Source organism: Haliotis cracherodii, unplaced genomic scaffold (assembly GCF_022045235.1).
Source record: "Haliotis cracherodii isolate W230 unplaced genomic scaffold, xgHalCrac1.p SCAF_1, whole genome shotgun sequence".
In the NCBI taxonomy this organism is placed as follows: domain Eukaryota; kingdom Metazoa; phylum Mollusca; class Gastropoda; order Lepetellida; family Haliotidae; genus Haliotis; species Haliotis cracherodii.
In genome coordinates, this window is record NW_027266264.1 from 39,690,729 (window position 1) to 39,710,976 (window position 20,248).

Consider the following 20,248-nt stretch of genomic DNA (forward strand, 5'->3'; position numbering starts at 1 on the left):
TTCTCGTAATTTGATTGGTCAAAAACAGACATGTGACCATTTTCTCACACCTATAAATACGATGAGATCCATTCTGGGTCATTCTGACTTTGGCAGTCTAAAGGTCAGTTTCAATCAAAGGGGAGATAATTCAGCCCAAAAGTTCCCCTTGTCCTTACGTAATCATTTCTATAAATAGACTGCATTTTTGAAAACAGACTGTTATAACCTAGCCCTCAGACTAGAGACAAAAACCAGAGGCGTTGGGGAGAGACTTTTATTTTTTTGCCGCCAACATGGCCGGTCCATACGTCATAGCCCAGTGACAGCACGTGCGGACTACCTTCACAGGCACGTGAGGTATCCATACGCGTTACTCTCACAGTACATAGCTCTAGGGCACATCAGGTAATATAGTACTCATAAAGATATTACATTCCTCCCTCTTTAGATGGAAACATTTATAAACCAAACATATCTACATTAAAAGTGCCAAGGTGCTTCTCAACATTTGTACACAAAGAAAGCCATCTACAAAAATCATTCTCTAGATTTAGTAGGTATCTGCCATAAGAGAAATATGTTAACTTCTACTGTTCAAGTAAACTTTACCTTAACCCAAAATAACATATGAGTTCAATCTTCAATCTCATTAACCAATTACTTCCTGACAAAGTCCTCAAAATATCTTGGTTCACGTCGAGTCCTCTTAGAAGATCTACTCAGAACGGGAGATTTAACATTGCTATTGTCTGTTGATAGTACAATCTCTGAAGCAGGATCTTGTATCGCCTCTGACACGTGATCCTTCTCTGGATAGTCATTGATAGCAGGTATCTCGACACCACGCGTCTCTGGTAGAGCAGATTCTACCTGTTGATCTGAATGAGAGTCAGTATTGCCTCCGGGTAGTTGGGTTTCTCGAGTACTCACATGATCCTGATGGCGCCTCACATTTCTACCATCAGACAGTTCTACCTCAAACAATACTGGCCCTGTCCTGTTCGAGACTGTACCAGGTAACCATTTCAGTCCATTTCCAAAGTCCTTAACATACACAGTGTCATGTTCCTTCATACTTCTGTCCTTCACATGTAGGTCATGTTGAATCTTCTGTCTCCATTGACTCTTCTTTACTGTCTGCTGTACAGAAGGATGCGTCAAGTCTAGATGTCTCCGGTTCATCAGAAGTTCGGCTGGTGTTTGTCCAGTAGTTGTCTGGGGTGTTGTTCTATATCGGAACAAGAATCTGTCGAGACGAGTCTGAATATCCGGACCTTGTACCTTCTTTATCCCCTCCTTGAATGTCCTCACTGACCTTTCAGCGAGACCGTTGGACGATGGGTGATATGGAGCTGTCTGCACATGGTGAATACCATTCTTATCCATGAATGCTTTGAATTCCTCACTAGTGAAACAGGTACCGTTGTCACTCACTAACATCTCGGGTAATCAATGGGTTGTGAACACTCTACGAAGAACTGCCACTGTAGCTGAAGATGTAGCTGAGCGCACAACAACAACATCTATCCATTTACTATATGCATCCACAATCACCAAGAACATTTGACCAAGGAATGGTCCGGCATAATCAATATGCACACGAGACCATGGTCGCTCAGGCCACTCCCACGGGTGTAGGGGTGCCTTAGCTGGTATCTGCTGCATTTGCTGACACACCTCACACTTTTTCACTGTTGACTCCAGAATTGAATCCATGCTAGGCCACCACACATAGATACGAGCAAGTGCCTTCATCCTACTGATTCCAGGATGTGCCTCATGAAGTTCACAAATAATCCTATCCCGACCTGGCGGGGGAATCACTACACGGTTCCCCAACAACACACAGCCATCCTGCACTGTCAGCTCATCACGGCGACAGTAGTATGCCTTAATTTCTGTTTTTTCACAGAAATTAGGCCATCCACACTGCACATATCTCAACACTGTTGACAACACAGGATCCTGGCGCGTCCATGAACGAATATGTTTGGAGGTCACAGGTGTAGTATCCATCAGTTCCAGAAGCATGATGTATTCCGGAGGTACAGATGTTTCTTGAATACTTGGTTTTTCTTTCGCAGGAAGTCGGCTCAGACAATCCGCATTGGCGATCTGTGATCCTGGTCTGTAAACAAGTTCATACTCATAAGCAGACAATGTTAGTGCCCACCTCTGAATCCGTGCTGATGCCATCATTGGTATCGCTTTGGTCTCAGCAAATAATCCCAACAATGGTTTGTGATCAGTCTCTATAGTGAAATGATTTCCTGCCAGGTACTGATGAAATTTCTTCACACCAAAAAGCATTGCTAAGCCTTCTTTTTCCAGTTGCGAATAGTTTTTTTCAGCGGAGTTTAGGGAGCGTGATGAATATCCAATGGGACGATCGCCTCCCTCTTCAGTACGATGAGACAGTACCGCACCAACTCCGTAGGGCGATGCATCACAACAGAGAATCAGTTCCTTCTTCGCATCATAATGAACGAGAACTTTATCAGAACACAGCAGTGACTTGGATTTCTCAAAAGTTCACTGTTGTCGGCTTGTCCACTTCCATGGTACTTCTTTCTGTAACAGTTTGTGTAAGGGTGCCAGAGCAGTGGAAAGGTTTGGCATGAACCTTCCATAATAGTTCAGCATACCCAAATAGCTTTTCAGTTCTGTCACATTCCGCGGAGGTGACGCTTCCTTGATGGCCTCGACCTTTTTAGCGACTGGATGGGTTCCCTCTCTATCCAGACGGTATCCAAGATACACAACTTCTGTTGCCATGAAGCTGCACTTGTCCTTACGAACTCTCAGACCTGCTGCCGCTAGTCTCCTCAGAACTTCATCTAAGAGTGTCAAGTGTTCATGCCTCGAACGACCACCAATCAGAATATCATCAATCTTGACCAGAACTTGTTCAAGACCTTGTAGGGTATTCTCCATGATGCGCTGAAATATACCAGGAGCTGACGACACACCAAATGGCAGACGGTTATACCGAAAGAGTCCTTTATGTGTATTTATTGTGACGTACTGCTTGGAATGTTCGTCCAACAAGACCTGCTGGTAAGCTTGACTTAGGTCCAACTTAGAATAGAACTTTGCTCCTCCTAATGTTGCGAACAGGTCATCTGTCTTTGGAATTGGGTATTTATCCAACTTGGACACTTTGTTCACAGTCACTTTATAGTCACCACAGACTCTAATACTCGAGTCGGACTTCACCACAGGTACTATTGGTGCTGCCCATTCAGAAAACTCTACAGCTTCTATTGTACCATTACTCTGTAGGCGATCAAGCTCCTGTTCAATCTTCTGCTTCAATGCATATGGGACTGGTCTTGCTTTATGGAAGATCGGTTGGGCATTCTTGTCAACATATATCTTTGCTTTCGTTCCTTTGAACGTACCCAAACCATCCTTAAATACTTCAGGATGCTTATCCAACACAGTTCTCAAACTGCTTTGCGAATCCTCGGCAGTCACATGTCTGATTATATTCCAATCAACATCAAACACATCAATCCAGTTACGTCCAAACAGACTAGCACGGTTCCCTCGGGCGACTAATAGGGGTAGACTCGCAGTCACTCCTTGAAAATCAACCTCCACCATCACCTGTCCCGCAAGATCAAGCTTATTTCCGGTGTATCCAAGGTATGATTTAGTCGTAGGTGTCACAGTCAAGTTCTCTACACCCTGTTGAAGATGTGACAAAGTCTTTTCACTCACAATGGATACCGCAGCCCCAGTGTCAAATTCCATCTTCAACTCCTGACCGTTGACTTGTACTGGTACATAAACTGGTTTGTTCACTGAACCAGAAACCATGAACATCTCATATGCTTCACTCACATCCACAAATCCCTCAGAATCCTCCTGTGAATCATGTTCTTGAATGTAGTTCGCTCTATTTCCGTACTGTCTGTGATGTCTACCTCGGCGACCTCGACTCTGTCTCCCACCTCGATGTGAGGCTCTCCTCTGACCATTTCCCCTCCTGTTGAGACATTTCTGTGATAAATGTCCAACAAGTCCACACGAGTAACACTCCTGATCTTTAAAACGGCATGTTGAAGGGTCATGTCTTCCGCCACAACGAAAACATGAAGAACTGTAGTTACCTCCCCTGGCTGGTTTCTTCGTAATAAAGTTGACGATACCAGAGTCAATGGATGTTGCAGTTTGTTTCTGAAGATCAGCAGAATTTTTGTCAGCCGCTTCCATTGATGTTGCTATGGCAATGGCTTTGGTGAATGCCAAATTATCTTCTGACAGTAACCTGGATAACATTTTCGGTTTGTTTATACCGCAATTGAATCTGTCCCTCAGCATGTCGTCAAGGAATGCTCCATAATCACAAAATTCAGTCAGTTTTCTCAATACAGCAACAAACTCACTGATGGTCTCGTTGGGCTTCCGTACTCTCGTGTTGAAGTTGTAGCGGTGCACAATCTTCGACGGTTGGGGGTTGTAATGGTCTTTCAACAATTTCACAAGTTCCTTGAAACTTTTTGACGTCGGCTTTTCGGGGCGAAGTAAGTCTCTTATTAATCCATAAGTTTTACCTCCCACGGAACTCAGCAAGGTCTGAGTTTTGCGTTCAGTTATGGAATTCGCCTCGAAGAAGATCTCGGCTCGCTCCGCATATTGGCTCCAATCTTCAAATGTTTCGTTAAACTCGCCAAGATTCCCGTATACAGACGATGCCATCTCGACTGCGCTTCCAAACTTCGCAAAACTTCAGGTTTATACCTCGTCGCCAATTGTTATAACCTAGCCCTCAGACTAGAGACAAAAACCAGAGGCGTTGGGGAGAGACTTTTATTTTTTTGCCGCCAACATGGCCGGTCCATACGTCATAGCCCAGTGACAACACGTGCGGACTACCTTCACGGGCACGTGAGGTATCCATACGCGTTACTCTCACAGTACATAGCTCTATGGCACGTCAGGTAATATAGTACTCATAAAGATATTACACAGACACAAATTGCTATCTTAGTAACTGTAAAGTTATTCAGATAAAGAGGCCATCTATATATATTTATAGCAGTAAACTACCATTATAGTTACAGGCAATAATTATTTTGCCCTGACACTGGTCCTTACAGATAAACCTTAAAACTCAGTGGGATCTACTTATTTGGAAGTATTGTGTTGTCCATATAAGGCATTGTTATACCCACATGAATAAAAACTATTCATTCATTGAAAAGAAGTGTTTTGACTCTCAGTTACATCCAGACTTCAAGGTTTATCAGAATTTCGGGTCTGGGCCGCTACAATATAACTGCTTGTTCTTGACAGAGAAAAGAGCTGTATGAGGGTCTTTGCTTGAAGAAGTTGCTCCAACTAGCTGAGAGGCCAGCCCATCACGCAGCTCCCACGTGACCAAAGGAAGTGACGTCACAGATCATCACATTACTCTGTAGTTCGAAACATCGGAAGGCATCGTTGGGAGGTAGATCTGCGATGGGCAGGTCCCTTTAGATGCAGTAATGCAGGATAAGCATACAAATATAAAAACTATCTAGGATTTTACAAGATTTTTTACTTATCCTGAATTACTCCTTAATGCATCCTTATCGGACGGAACTGGAAGTGGGCATACCCTCAGATGTGGACTTTCATCTGTTATTTCCAGACTCTGTTCCCTAGCCAATCCTTGGCTGTGTGGTCGGCATCGGGTGACCACTCCATGTGTGGGAACCTCCCATTCCCTCAGCCTGTCCTCGGCTGTGTGGTCGGCATCGGTGACCACTCCATGAATAGGAAACTCCATTACATGGAAGGGAAGAGTCAGGTATGCGTTGTGTCAGATTGTAGAATGATGATGTGAGAATGACGTTCAAGTCCCAGGCCAGGGTACGGAACTTCGCCCTTTGGTCTTCCAGTCTGAATGAGCGGAGCAGTGCCTGGAGTTCCGGGATTTTTGTCATGCGTCTATCTTTTGGAACTGCCAGGACGGAGTTGAGCGCCACAGGTAGGTCATGATGGTACTGCCCTTGAGCTTACGCTTGTGTCGCAGATGGAGCATGAACTCGGCCAGGAATTGAGGCGATGCAGATGTGGGGTCTTGGTGCTTACTCCTGCAAAAGCTCTCAAAGGATTGCCACTTGTCATCATAAAGGCTCTTGGTGGTTGGGCGATGTGCCATCGTGATGGCCTTAGCCTCTCTGGCCGAGTAGCCCTTGGCGCTCAAAGCTCTCTGTAAATGGACCAGATGTGAAGATGTCACCTGTCTGGACCTGGGTGTGTCTGTCTACTTTGAGGGTGGATCAGCAGATTTGGCCAATCTGGGAGTGGCAGGGGGTTGACGTCGGACAGCTCTCTGAGGTTGATGAACAAAGCACTCGCTGACCAAAGTCAGATCGAGGTTCTGTGTCAACTGATCTTCTGGACAACTTTGGGAAGGAGTACAGGTGGCGGAAAAGCGTACACTTTTAGTCCTTCCCAGAGGACATTGAAAGCGCCGACTGCCCAAGCCAGTGGATCAGGCACCGGAGATATGTATGTCGGGATCTGGTAGTTCTGGCTGGTGGCGAATAGGTTTATGGTCGGGAGACTGTGGTCTCAACAAACAAGAGTGAAGGCGTCTGGGTGAAGTTTCCACTCTATGGGAGCCACTTTGCCTGGCCGAGACTGGGCATCCGCTAGGATGTTTTGACAGCCCGGGATGTGGTGGACCTGGAACTGGATTCCCAGATGATCCACCAGGTGAAACAATCAGAATGTCTGTTGAAGGAGCGAAGTCGAATGAGTCGTTCCTTGGTTCCGGAGACACCATACGACAGTGATGGTGTCTGTCGAGATGGAGAGCCGGGCGTGTCTGAGCGCCTGCTTCCAGTGAGTGATGGCCAAGATAAACGCTTCCAGTTTGAGGTTGGTGATGAGCCATAGGCGCTGATCGGCAGACCACAGCCCTGAGGCGACCTGTCCCTCCAGGTGTGCGCCCCATCCCTGTAGGAGGGCTTCTACAAAGAGGCGTAGAGAGGTCGTAAGCCCTGTCAAGGAGATGCCGCCTAAGACATTCGATTCCACCGTCCACCACTGGAGGTGCTGCTTGAGATGATCCGTGAGGACGATGGATATGGAGAGGTCCTGGCGTCAGATGTAGGGCACAGTTGGAGCCTTCCTCTGTAGGTCAAGTCCTGCGCTGAGATGAGGTCGAGGTCCGCCTGGAAGAGGCCCCCGATAAACTGAAGGCGCTTGGAGGGTGTCAACTCTGACTTCCTGAGGTTGATCTTCCACCCCAACTGGTATAGGAGTCGAAGGGTGAAGTCCCTGTGGCGGAGTAGAGTGACAGGGTCCTGATGGTCCAACAGACAGTTGTCTATGTATGGATGTCCCGGAGATGGGGGTACGAGGCTATCGGCTTGGTAAGCCGTGTGAATAGCCACGGGGCCAAAGAAATTCCTAACGGGAGGATTGCCCATTGATAATGGACTCCCATGAAGATGAAGCGGAGGAATTTCCGGTTGTCGGGATGTATAGGGACATGTAGGTAGGCGTCCTCGATATCCAGGGTGATAAGCGACTCCTGAGCCTGGATCCGGGATCGCAGTAGCCTGAAGTGAGGTGGACGCGCCAGGTAGTGTTTGTTGAAGACAGCGAGGTTGTGGATCATCCTGTGCTTGTCCGAGTCCTTCTTGGGGACCAGGAAGTCAAGTGAATAGAAGCCCGGTGTTATGGCTGGGGCGTGTACGACCTCTATAGCTTTCTATAGCTCAGAAGCTGCTGTTGGGTTGGGGGCATGTGTCCACTATGGTTAACGACGTCAGTGACGGGTCGGTGGAGGTGGGAGGTCCCAGTCGTGCCTGTCCGGCGGTTCACGGGAGGTCCCTGCGGTTGGCGGGACTGGTATGAACCTGAGGGCTTGCCTCTGCCCCGTCTGCTAACCGGGGATCTCCTAGATCTATAACCTTGTCTAGAAGATCTGCTGTCACTCCGCCGTGAGGACGTACTTGGCAAGGGCACGGGTGCGGGCGTCTGTATGGACGCTGTGCGGATAGGTGCCATCTGAAAGGCCGCTTGAGGAGGCGTCTGCGGAGGCGCTATAAGAGGCGATTGTAAAAGCGTCTGAAAAGGCGCTGGCATCGGTGGCTTTCTCGCCTGTTAGTACTGAATGTACTGGAGGAGGGAGGCCTCTATTATGGGCGTCTCCCTGGGGGCGCCTGTGGAAGACCGAGCGTCTTTGCCGTGGGCGGGGGCACCTGTGGGAGAGCGAGCGTCTGTCCGGAGGATGGTATAGGCGCTGTCTGGTACGTGAGCACCACGCCGGGCGTCACAGTGGTGATCGCCGTAAAGATAGATGCTGTCGTGGTTGTCAAAGTGCTCTGGGTAGAGACTACAACCCTGGGGTCCGACATCAAGGTAGCAGTTGAGGTCGGGGGGTGGTCATCTAAGATGGCCGATCTGGAAGGCGAAACCTCGGAGTGGTCTGACATTGTGCGCCGGTATTTCCTGGCCTGCTCTGTTCTGCGTTTATTACACACAAGGAGTTACTGTCTGAAAGCTGTGGGTGAAAGCAGTAAACAGTCTTTACATCAGTGACCTTGGAGGCATTGGGATATACAATTAAGGCACAGGGGGTGAGGATCCCACGCCGACATATTACGCCGGCACTTTGAGCAGGAGGCATGATATCTGCAACAAAGCAGTGTAAAATCACAATGCGTCCCCGCCTGATTATGTATGCTATAATTTGTTTATCCCACTGTGTGGGTTTATGAAACAAATATTACGACAAACGTAAGACAACATTAAAAAAAAAAACAATACTTGCGAGGATACGCCAATCGTGGGGTACCAAGCAAAAGAATATAGAACACAAACCAATTCACTAGCTGCTGGCTACGCAAAATATTCAAGATGGCTACTTGGAGCAACAAGACACCTGGCCTTATGTTTTCTTTTGAGAAAACGCCAGTAAGTGTCCAATAAAATTATGCACATGTTTATCAAACATAGAATGTACAAAATACAAACCATAAGCACAACACAAAGACAAAACAACATTAACTCAGATAGCAAACGCTTGAGGGTTTGAATCAGTTTTATGTTACAGCAAAGAAAAATAGGTCTTCTCTCATCAAGTGACAAGAGTAATGTGAGGATCCGTGACGTCACTTCCTTTGGTCACGTGGAAGGTGCGTGATGGGCTGGCCTCTCAGCTAGTTGGAGCAACTTCTTCAAGCAAAGACCCTCACACAGCTCTTTTCTCTGTCAAGAACAAGCAGTAATATGCATTAAGGAGTAATGCAGGATAAGTAAAAAATATCTTCATTAATCGTGTTAGATGGTAGTATTGAACACTTTTAGGGTTGTATTTACCATGAATAGTCAATGATGCTTTTGGTTTTGTTGGATTTTCAGATAAATTTTTCAGAGCTCCTTCCAATCACGTCCATCTTATTGTGTGAAATCATCAATAACCTTACAGATTAGATTGCAGGCAATGATTTTTTACTGAGAGGAACTTTGTTACAAAGCTTCAAAGTAAGTGTGCCAAGTGCTGAACCAGGCTGTTCTTGTGATTCAACTAATTGGTAAAGCTATCTACACCTAGTATACATATATGTTGGACAATTGACACAAAATATTTGTCAGGTGAGCTAAAAATGATAGTTTCAGTATGGTAATTTTGAAATGTTTTATTAAAGACAGAAGGATCCTTGCAGTAATGTAAAATATATTGAATGACAGAAAACCAGATGAACGGACTGACAGATATCAGACAACACTCCACAACACAAACCTGCTTGACATTCAGTTAGGAGAGCTAAAGACTGAACTAGGAAACAGTAGATGGGTACATGGGTAGTAAATTTGGACTCTTCCCAGCCCTACTTTACACAAAGTTTTAACTCTGTCCCTTTTATATTTTTTATGAACAAACTTCAATCACACTAACATAAATTTTCAGAATTTCAACAGACATCCTCTTCACTGTCAATTAGTTGTCGCCAAGTAGTCTCGTAACTACCCACGCCGTGATGTCACAATGGCAGCCATATGACTTTTTTTCCTCATCTCCTACTAGAGGAGGATGAATTGGGGAGGTGGGAGGAAGTAATTCGGATGTAATAGAGGCAGTCTCTATTACATATCTGCCAGAATATGCCAGAGGGACCCGGTGGGATCTGCCTCCAGTAAATCCTCTTCTGGAAACCATAATGTACTGATTCTAATCCAACTGAGATTTCCTCTGAAATTCCCCTTGAGGACTTGAAAATCAGGAACTATGTCAATAATCAGTCAAATATGTGATACCATCACTAGATTTACCGTTATATTTGCTGATTTTGACCATAATAAACCTGGATTAGTGACCTATGATACCAGCGATTACATCACTTCTGGTTCTGTTATCACTATCAGTTCTGACGTCATTTCCGGTTCTGATGTCACTTCTGTATGTCACTTCTCCTTTTTGGTAATGACTTCTCTTTAGGTCTATTTCTACCCCAAAGACGTCATTTCCTGGTAAGAAGGGTTTTGTTCAGCTATTTTCAGTGCTGACATCACTTCCAGTTAATGGTGACAGATGACATGTAAGGTGCTTCTGATCCATCCTACACCTAATAAGCAGAGTAATCAAGGGTGTACTTACCCTCTGATGCTGCTGGTGTCGCCCCCCCCAGACCCCTTTTTTTCGATAGAAGGGGTGAAACTATTGTTGGACCATAGTTGTTTGCACCGTGACCACCGGACCAACGGAATACATGCCCTGTAGGCCCAGCTGTACGTCACGGAAATAAAAGCTGGTGAAGGTGTTTTGTGAGGCCCACTGAGAGCTGGAAACTACTTGTTCTACTGAAACTGTAGTCCATGACGTGAGACTCATAGCTTGGGCTCTTATTTCGTAAGCTGAGCAGGGTCCGGGGCGTGGCGTTGAATTCTGAGCCTGTGTACTGCTTTGTGCAACTGTGGCATTCATCCATCCTACTAAAGTAGCCTTTGTGTTATCCTTGTTCGAGTTGGTCTTACAGGATAGAAAGAGTATCCTTCGGAGGCATCTAAGGGATATGACGAAACATGAAAATGTGTTGCCAAATCCCTGATAGACATATAGGCACACCCATTTTGTATCGAGGAGCAGTCGTGGGAAGAAATCAACAATGTATCATGTAGGACAGGTTGAATATAAAAAATTACTTGGTCTGAAAGATTGTACCGTAGGAATCATTTCCATCTCTTGGGCTTTGCATAAGCGTTCCCGTTGTTATATCGGGGGACGATGGTGCGTGGTGTCTCGTTCACCGTGCCTGAAGGCATCGGGCGTCCGCTGTAGTTATGAATCGGCTACATGATGTACAGCAGCAGGCATCTGGTCGAGTGGTTGTAATGTTACGCATAAGCGATCATGTAAGTCAGTCTGTACAAATATACTGCACGGATCCAACTAATTCAGTTGACCTGACGGTAAAAATGTTTACAATCAGTCAAGACATGTGACATGTAATTCTTCCTGTGAAGTAAACTGTAATCTCGTTTATTGAGTCGACTGGTTTCAAGCTCCTCCCACGGCAGACCAGTGGTGTGTCCAAGTTCTGAATAGGAACTGTGATGTTGCAGGAGCAAGTTGATCCCCATGAAAAAAATTACAGCTGGTCTGGTGATGTGAACTAAGACCCAGTTGAGTGTTTTTAGGTTGATTCTCCTTCTCATGTTGGTAGTATACTACTTCGGAACTAGGAATAAAAAAAACCTTGGTCTTATTGGTCTCCGCTGGTCTCCGAATGGCTTGCTTCTTCAGTAGCTTCCTGACCAACAGATCTGCTGCCGCTAGATTGGCACCGACTAGATGAAATCTGCGTCCGATGGCTTGAGATTTCAAGATAGGATGTTTCTTGAAATGCTGATGATTCCTGAAAAGACTGGCGCTTGTGGTATCCCTGACTCAGTTGGAACAAATCCTACCCGGGGGCAGATGACTTATGGTCCCTTATGGTCCCTTATGGTCGCTTGTGAGAATGTGATGACTCATGAGCTCAAGGCCTATGGTTGAAGTCTGAAAACGCTCTGCTGTATCTTGTTTCACTTCATCTATCACATTTTCCGTTGAAAGTTTTGCTCACTGATATTGGTTGCGACATCAGTGAACTTCCTGGTCTGTCTAGATACGGCCCTTGACCTAATCTGGGATAGGAGCTGTTATTGCTGTAGTCTCAGTCAGTAACTGTGAGGAAGTCCAGACTTGGGATGCTAGTAAATCTTCCTGCATCTTGATGTTGAGTCAAGGAGGCTGTGAATTAGTCCGACTTGATCCGTCCTAAAATTTATGGGTGTTTCTGGCGCAATTCCTTCATAGGATGGTTGTAGTGGTGGTATGGTGTGTGTGATTCTGGCGACGAACCAATATATATTTAAGCCCCACGATATCCATGGAGTATCTGGCAACCGATGCTAGTCCTTGAAACATGATGCTGATAATGTAACCTTCATGTCGGGATTGTAATTTGTAGCAATCTTCATTCAAGTGTTGAAACTCCAGATTGTGCATCTTGTATAACTTCCGTTTCATAGGTGGAAGAGGTAGACGTTCATCATGCTTGAGTCTATGGATGCTATCCCTCGATTTGTCTATGACCTTGCCCGCGTAGCTGGGCCAAGGTAAAATATGATGATTAGATGAGATGGAGCAGGCGCATGACATCCCCCGTATTCCGGCATCCGGAGTGGTGAATCCTCTGTCACATGCGGCTGAAGTGTAGGCATAGGGTGGTAAAGATCTTCAGCTTATCCATCATATGGAATGCCATCTGGCTGGTATAACTGGTTGCTTATGGACGGCCTGTCCCTTGATACTGTGTGGTTCCTGTACACTATTGTTCTCTGGTCTAGTGGTGGCTGGCCAGGTAGCGTGCTGTGACTGGTCCATGGGTTGGTAACGTGGATCCATGCCGTGGCCCATGGCCTGGCCGTGCTTCGTTGGCTGGCCGTGCGGTTCAGCAAGAAGATCTTGTGCATGGTCATGGACAAAGATCTGGTAGTCTTTGCCAGAGCTACCGTCGTGATCTTAGCGTCAATATCTGCCAGCTTAGCATCAAGCATGTCTTTCATCATCTCCTGCTGTTCTCTCAGAAGTTGTTTGATGAGGCTCAGGGTGAGAGCAGATGATTGGGTCGATGGAGAGGGAGGTGCTAGAGTAGAAACTGATTTCTTAGTGATGATTTTATAAACTTTTTTCTTCGCCGCCTCTCTCCTCTTGGCCTCTGACATCTTGGAGAATATCTCTTTGGATGTGTGGGTGCCTTTCTCACATCTCTTCTCCAATTTGCAGGTCTTCCCTCTACACTTCGTGCTGTTCACATGAGGATCTTCCGTGATCATAAATCGACCATACTTCTTACACCTGGGGGTGATGGGAGACTGCATGGTGACCTCACAAACCCAACACTGTACGCTGTACTCACATGCGTGTAATCTCTTTCAGCAGCACTATTACTTTAAAAATATATTTATTTATATGTCCGTTATTATAGCAATCTTATTAGAATAATCTTAGGTTAATGTGATCTACTACCAGGTGCTAGATTGTCACTACTACTATAGTAGGTGTTGACTCTAGCTTACACAGGAAAAAAGTGATCTGGCCACCATTGTGACGTCACGGCATGGGTAGTTACGAGACTACTTGGCGGCAACTAATTGTGAGTAATTGACAGTGAAGAGGATGTCTGTTGAAAATCTGAAAATTTTAGTTTGTGTGATTGAAGCCAAAATACAGGCTTTATGGCAGATAGAGGTAGAAGTAAGAATTATAACAGATTTCATTACATTTTGACAAAAAAACTAACTGAATAATGGCCATAAACAGTTATTTGAATAATGGCTGTCGTACCAATATTGAAAATTAGATTCAAACCTTTTGAACAAATTAAGATGTCATTATTGGTGAGATGAAGCATGTTAAGTTTCAGCTTCATTGTTCCAGTGGTTTATGAGGAGATGATGTTTATTGTGCAAGAAAAATTTAGGATCACTGTGTTTAGTGTTACGGTCAGATCACGGTCAAACTTGAAGAGAAAAACAGAACATAGTCATCTTAACATAAATTTCTTGAACAAATTAAGGTGCCATCATTGGTGATGTGAAGCATGCAATGTTTCAGCTTCGCTGGTCCAGTAGCTTCTGAGTAGATGCACGCAGTATACTGACTCTGAGCTCACCAGTATCTCATTAAAGACAAGCGCGAGGTAGGGAAGCAAGTTCCATCTTTTAACTTCTTTGGTATGAAATATCTAGGGATTGAACCCCCGAGCTTCCGCTCTCTGTGCAGACATTCTATCCACTAGACCTTAGGAGGTGGTCCCTTACAAGCAGGTCAAGATTTAAGCTCATATGACTCTCAGTCAGGTGAGCTAAACATGAAAAACATCTCTGTCTGCATGAAATTCTGATAATTGTTCAATAGAAAAGTTATGACAACAATATTAAAAATATTGAGGAATAGAAATGTCACCAGCTGCTTAAATTTTTAGATCACTGGATCAATTTACACAAAAGTGCAACTAGATGATTGTACTCACCAAGTACTTGTTGTATTTGATGAGGTGTTGGTAGTCTCTCCACATGACAGCAAGCCGGGGCACAGAGCTGCAAATCTTGTCAACAGGGGGCCAATCTGCCTGGCCAAGCATGGACACAGTACGTCCTACTTGGATTATGTTCTGATGGAATCGGCTCATCTGGGGAAAACACAGTTTACTGACAACATTTCAATTTGTTAAGTTGTATGTAGGCAAAAAGTGAACGTCTCCGAAGTTAACAAAATAAGGTTAACAAAATACAAAAGAAATGGTCCACAAGCAATCATTCAGAGGGGCAATCAATTTTCAAGTGAGCGAAAAATTGGGAATTTAAGTATTTCCCTTATTTAAATACTCATGAAGATACAACAGTATGAGTAGTTATAGATGACAGGGGTACCGGCTCACCCCATGTGGACCAGGTCCAGCTCCTTAAAATGCTTACATGGGGGTCTTAAGTTTTATTAATCATGTGATGACCATCTAATAATTGTCACATATCAAGATGCCATTCTATATAGAGGAAATAATTCATTCTTAATCTCTGGTTTTGGCACAGAATGCTTGGTGTGCTTGTTCTATGAACTTGTTTTTTTTCATCTTCATTAATGCCACTTGTCTTACGAGTGTTTGATTGAATCTCTTGCTTCATTGTGTTGAATTACCAAGAGTTCTCACAACACTAAACAAAATTTTTCCTCAGATATCTTGCAATCAGCTAGTGCTGCTGAGATATGACGCTCAATGTCATTTACCTTTGCTTCAGCCAGCACACAAATACTATCATGTTTTAATGCTTTCTTTTGCATCTGGCGAGAAATAAATTTAAGAGCTATTCCTGCCACTCCAGAGATAGAATATGTAGATAATGGAATGGGACGAGTGTGCCAATGGCTTCAGGATAACTAGTAAATGTACTAGACTAAAGTCACGAGACACCATGCCTACCCGTAACCTATTTGACCCTTTTCGTTCAGTTCCGTAACGGTGTAGGCATGACTAGGTATATTTGCACTAAGTTTCACAGTGTGGACGTAGCTCAGTCCGTTCGCTGTCGGGCTCACAATCCTAAGGTGGCGAGTTCGTATCCGACGGATTCTCACAAAAACTGGTTGCTTGTCTTTGAGACAGAGATCGTCCTCACGAGAAGTTGTTGTACTAAAGGGGCTCCGAAAGATTATGTTCTCCAACCATAGTATTTTTCATAGGAGTTTCATGTTGGATATTATCTGTTGTACTAATCTGGTCAAGATGGTTGCACAGCTCTTGATAGGGAACTAAATTGGGTAATCTATCTCCATTCTTGTTTGTGCTGGGTCCCACTTCTTTTCCGGCAAAAAGTGTATTTGCTAATTCACCAGCCAGTTTTATACTATTGTGTCCACTGTTTACAGTCAGTGTTCCATTTGACTCAGTCAGTGTGATACTAGAACAATGAGGCTTAAAAACTTTGGTAATGAGTGCACATACACTGTAATATATATTGGGTATAGGTTTATGTTCTTTGCCTATTACTATCCTCAAACAGCATTTATATTGGTCCACTTAGGGTAATATGATATATCGCAGAGGACAACTTAAAGTTGCCCCATTGAGTAATCAATAGAATAAAACAGTTGAATAGACTGGCCATTTGTTATTCCCGGGAATGTAACATACTTAATAAATATATAAAGACACTAAATTATAATTTCAATATGACAAGCATTTATAATAGGAATGGCTGTACGTCACGGAAATAAAAGCTGGTGAAGGTGTTTTGTGAGGCCCACTGAGAGCTGGAAACTACTTGTTCTACTGAAACTGTAGTCCATGACGTGAGACTCATAGCTTGGGCTCTTATTTCGTAAGCTGAGCAGGGTCCGGGGCGTGGCGTTGAATTCTGAGCCTGTGTACTGCTTTGTGCAACTGTGGCATTCATCCATCCTACTAAAGTAGCCTTTGTGTTACCCTTGTTCGAGTTGGTCTTACAGGATAGAAAGAGTATCCTTCGGAGGCATCTAAGGGATATGACGAAACATGAAAATGTGTTGTCAGCGAACCAATGCCAAATCCCTGATAGACATATAGGCACACACATTTTGTATCGAGGAGCAGTCGTGGGAAGAAATCAACAATGTATCATGTAGGACAGGTTGAATATAAAAAATTACTTGGTCTGAAAGATTGTACCGTAGGAATCATTTCCATCTCTTGGGCTTTGCATAAGCGTTCCCATTGTTATATCGGGGGACGATGGTGCGTGGTGTCTCGTTCACCGTGCCTGAAGGCATCGGACGTCCGCTGTAGTTATGAATCGGCTACATGATGTACAGCAGCAGGTGTCTGGTCGAGTGGTTGTAATGTTACGCATAAGCGATCATGTAAGTCAGTCTGTACAAATATACTGCACGGATCCAACTAATTCAGTTGACCTGACGGTAAAAATGTTTACAATCAGTCTAGACATGTGACATGTAATTCTTCCTGCGAAGTAAACTGTACAAGACTGGAATACAGGCTGCAGAAAATCCAAAACACTGCTGCAAGAATCATCTCCTGGACTAAAGGAAGATATCATATTATGCCAGTTCTGAAGTCTCTACATTGGCTGCAAGTTCATGAAAGAACTGCATATCAACCAGTACACTGAACAGCCCCTCAATACCTTCAAGATCTCACAAGGCACTATGTCCTTCCAAGAACTCTAAGGTCAAATCAACAATTAGAGCTGCAAGTACCAACATCGAAGTTAAAGACTTTTGGCTCCAGATCTTTCAGAGTTGCTGTCGCCTTTTTGTGAAATTTTCTCCCTATCACACTGAAATCAAAAGCAACTCTCCAGTCTTTTCCAAAGCTACTCTAAGTGACATTCATTCAGATTCTTGAATAAATGTCGTTATTGTTATCATTAGTAGTAGTAGTAGTAGTAGTAGTAGTGGTAGTAGTGGTATAGGTGTTTAGACTGATTGCAGTTGGACTGATCCCGCAGAGTTAATGGCAACATGGAGGTGCGATGAGTTGTTGAGCGATGACGGGAGGACTCAGCTGGCTGACTCCATTGAAGTCTCCAACAGAGAGATCCCTGAGGTAGAAGTTCAATGTACAGATGATGTCTGAGACGTCGCCAAAGCAGGTTCTGTATCATGATGTAGGCAGTAATTCTAAAGAATGAGAAGATGCGATCCAGGAGATTCTGCGAGGGGGTGGATCCCTGTCGGTTGATGTATTTAGCGACTGAGGTGTTGTCCGTGGTTATCATGAGACGCCTGCGGCGAATAAAGTCCTGAACTGAAGTGAGCAGGCTGTGTGACTATCAGACCTGCTGAAGGATGTAGAGAGTGAAGCAGATTTGTTAGCGAAGGAGCTGTGAAGCTGGATAGCCCATCAGAGTAATGTAAGAGTTGAGGGAGAGTCCTCTCCAGTGTAGGAACAACACGAGGGGTTTACTCATCTATCACTCACTAGGGTGAGATTTGAGTGGAATGAACATTGTTTTTGTAAATTTTACAATAAATTGTATATTTATAATACTTATCCTATCTCACTCTATGGATTTCATTCTTCTTCTTCTGATCCCTTTTGTGGAAACGTCCTTGAACAAAGTTTCAAGTTTCAAGCTTCACAGCTCTATTCGTCCAAACACCCCTGGCATCACCATGACGACCACCCCAACAATTAGGTCATGCACCTGAATCTTGTGCAGCCTGCTGTACTTGACCTGGTCACCTGACACCCTCTACCTCATCATTCTCTTTCTTGGAGCTGACAGGCTCAGTAATTGGGATGCGGGGTAAGATGGGCTGGCATAGATCGTGTGAGATAGGATATCTTATTGTATCATAAATATACATTTTATTGTAAAATGGGCAGGCGACTTAGTGATGACTTCGTACATTAATAAACAAAGGGAGTGGCTCTCAATTATTTATTCATGATGTACATGATAAGATTTACGAGACTGCAGTCAGTGGTACTCGCATCTTTATCTGCGTTGACGGGCTGTTGTTAACTGTTGAGCAAGGACAAGCGGACTGAAGTGGTGAAGCCCTTGGACATCAGTTACGGAGATAACTCATAAGTAGTGGGAGGCGAAGACCTCGTCAGACTTCCAGAAACATCCTTCCATGATAGTCTTTGGATGTAGATGCCATTCTGTTGAGGATGGTCGATCCGAACAGTACAGAGAGTCTGCTATGACATTGCTTACTCTCGGAATGTGTTGAGCTCGAGCGTTGATGCCTAATGCATCGATCAGTTGAAAAAAGTCCATCAGTAGTATAGGTAATGGGGGCTCTGGACCACTTCCACTGGAGCTGGATTTATATACCTATACTGCTACTACAGGTGGCATTTTTTATGTCAAAATGATTATGCGATTCAACGATAGTCATGAGATTAAGTTAAATTGACTCAAGCTCACCACCACCTGGAGCCATTCAATGCTTCAGATGAGCCTAAATGGTAATGAAAATATTCTTTATTATTTTTATAAATAAAGCGATATTCAACATTTTTATTAAGTTCTTCGTTCATTTTACTAGGAGACCGGACTATATAACTACACTCTTCTTGGAAATTGATAAGAAACAATTGATAACCGTATTTGGTTGGTTTGACATCACTGATATAATAAAAACCTTGTGGTAATTCTCTCCATTTAATAGCTTTTTCTATTGTTGTCTCCATTATTATATATTTATGTAAGCATTTGTCTAAATGTGATCTAATGATAGTAAGCAATCTATTTTTAATCTCCAACCAGTTCTTTGGTTTTGGCACGGAATATTTGACACGCTTGTTGCCTCCCCTGTTCTATGAACTTTTTTTTCTTGTCTTCGCTAATACCACTGGTCTTACGAGAATTGGATCGAATCTCCTGCTTCATTGCGTTGTATTTGGTGAGTTCCGACAGCACTAAACGAAACTCATCCTCGGATATCTTACAATCGACCATTGCTGTCGAAATATGATCCTCAATGCTGTTCAACTTTGCTTCGGCGAGCATTCGAATACTATCGTGTTTTAATGCTTTCTTTTGCAACCTATGAGAAATGAATTTTATTGCTATTCCTGCCAGTCCTGAGACTCCGGCCGCTATTTCCATGCCGAGCACGATGGGCGCGGCGTTTATAGTTGATAATAAACCAACACCTGCTACACCGAGTCCCATGCCAGCTGCTACAAGCGCAGTGTCAACTCTGTCCAGAGCATTCACGGCTCTGCGATACTTTTTATACAATCCAAGTCTCAACTCCCTATCCTTCTCTATTCGATGTTTTGTCGCTTATTTGATATAATCGAAATCCATCAACAGTTTCCATCTTTTCAAATGCCTCATCGGGCGCCGGATATAAACTCATAGTGTATATTACGATCATACAATAGTCTTTAATTGGTCTTGCTTAAATGTTTTGAGAGTATACATCAACCTTATCAAATGTATATTATACGGCAAGAATATCTTAGTAAGAGAAATACTACCACTTTTAATAATTTGGAACCCTTGAGGGTTGCAACGGGTGATGCTCCGATATGAATAATACTGCAACGTCGACGCTCGTGTTTCTTGAGCCATTTAATCGATAGACCTGGTAATATTTCGAAGGCATCTACCGGTGCATCTCCGAACAAGACTTCAATAATAAGCGTAGAAATATTAGGTATTGCACTCAAGTTAACTTTAATATCACTGAATTCTGTAACCAAATTTAAACTAACATTTTTTACGCCCGGACGACTATATAACATATGACCTG

The 20,248-nt window shown here is 44.0% G+C and overlaps 1 protein-coding gene across 3 annotated transcripts in view; it reads right to left on the minus strand.

Annotated features, from left to right (window-relative positions):
- The window catches only part of LOC139477860 (uncharacterized), a 146,182-nt gene that overhangs the window by 71,782 nt on the left and 54,152 nt on the right, over window positions 1-20,248 (minus strand). For all 3 annotated transcript variants that reach the window (XR_011654161.1, XM_071260295.1, XM_071260306.1), the window contains exon 4: window positions 14,511-14,669. Coding sequence is in view for 2 of the 3 variants with exons in the window: in XM_071260295.1 (XP_071116396.1) it covers window positions 14,511-14,669 (159 nt within the window). In the remaining variant the exon portion in view is untranslated. The remainder of the gene's footprint in view (window positions 1-14,510; window positions 14,670-20,248) is intronic.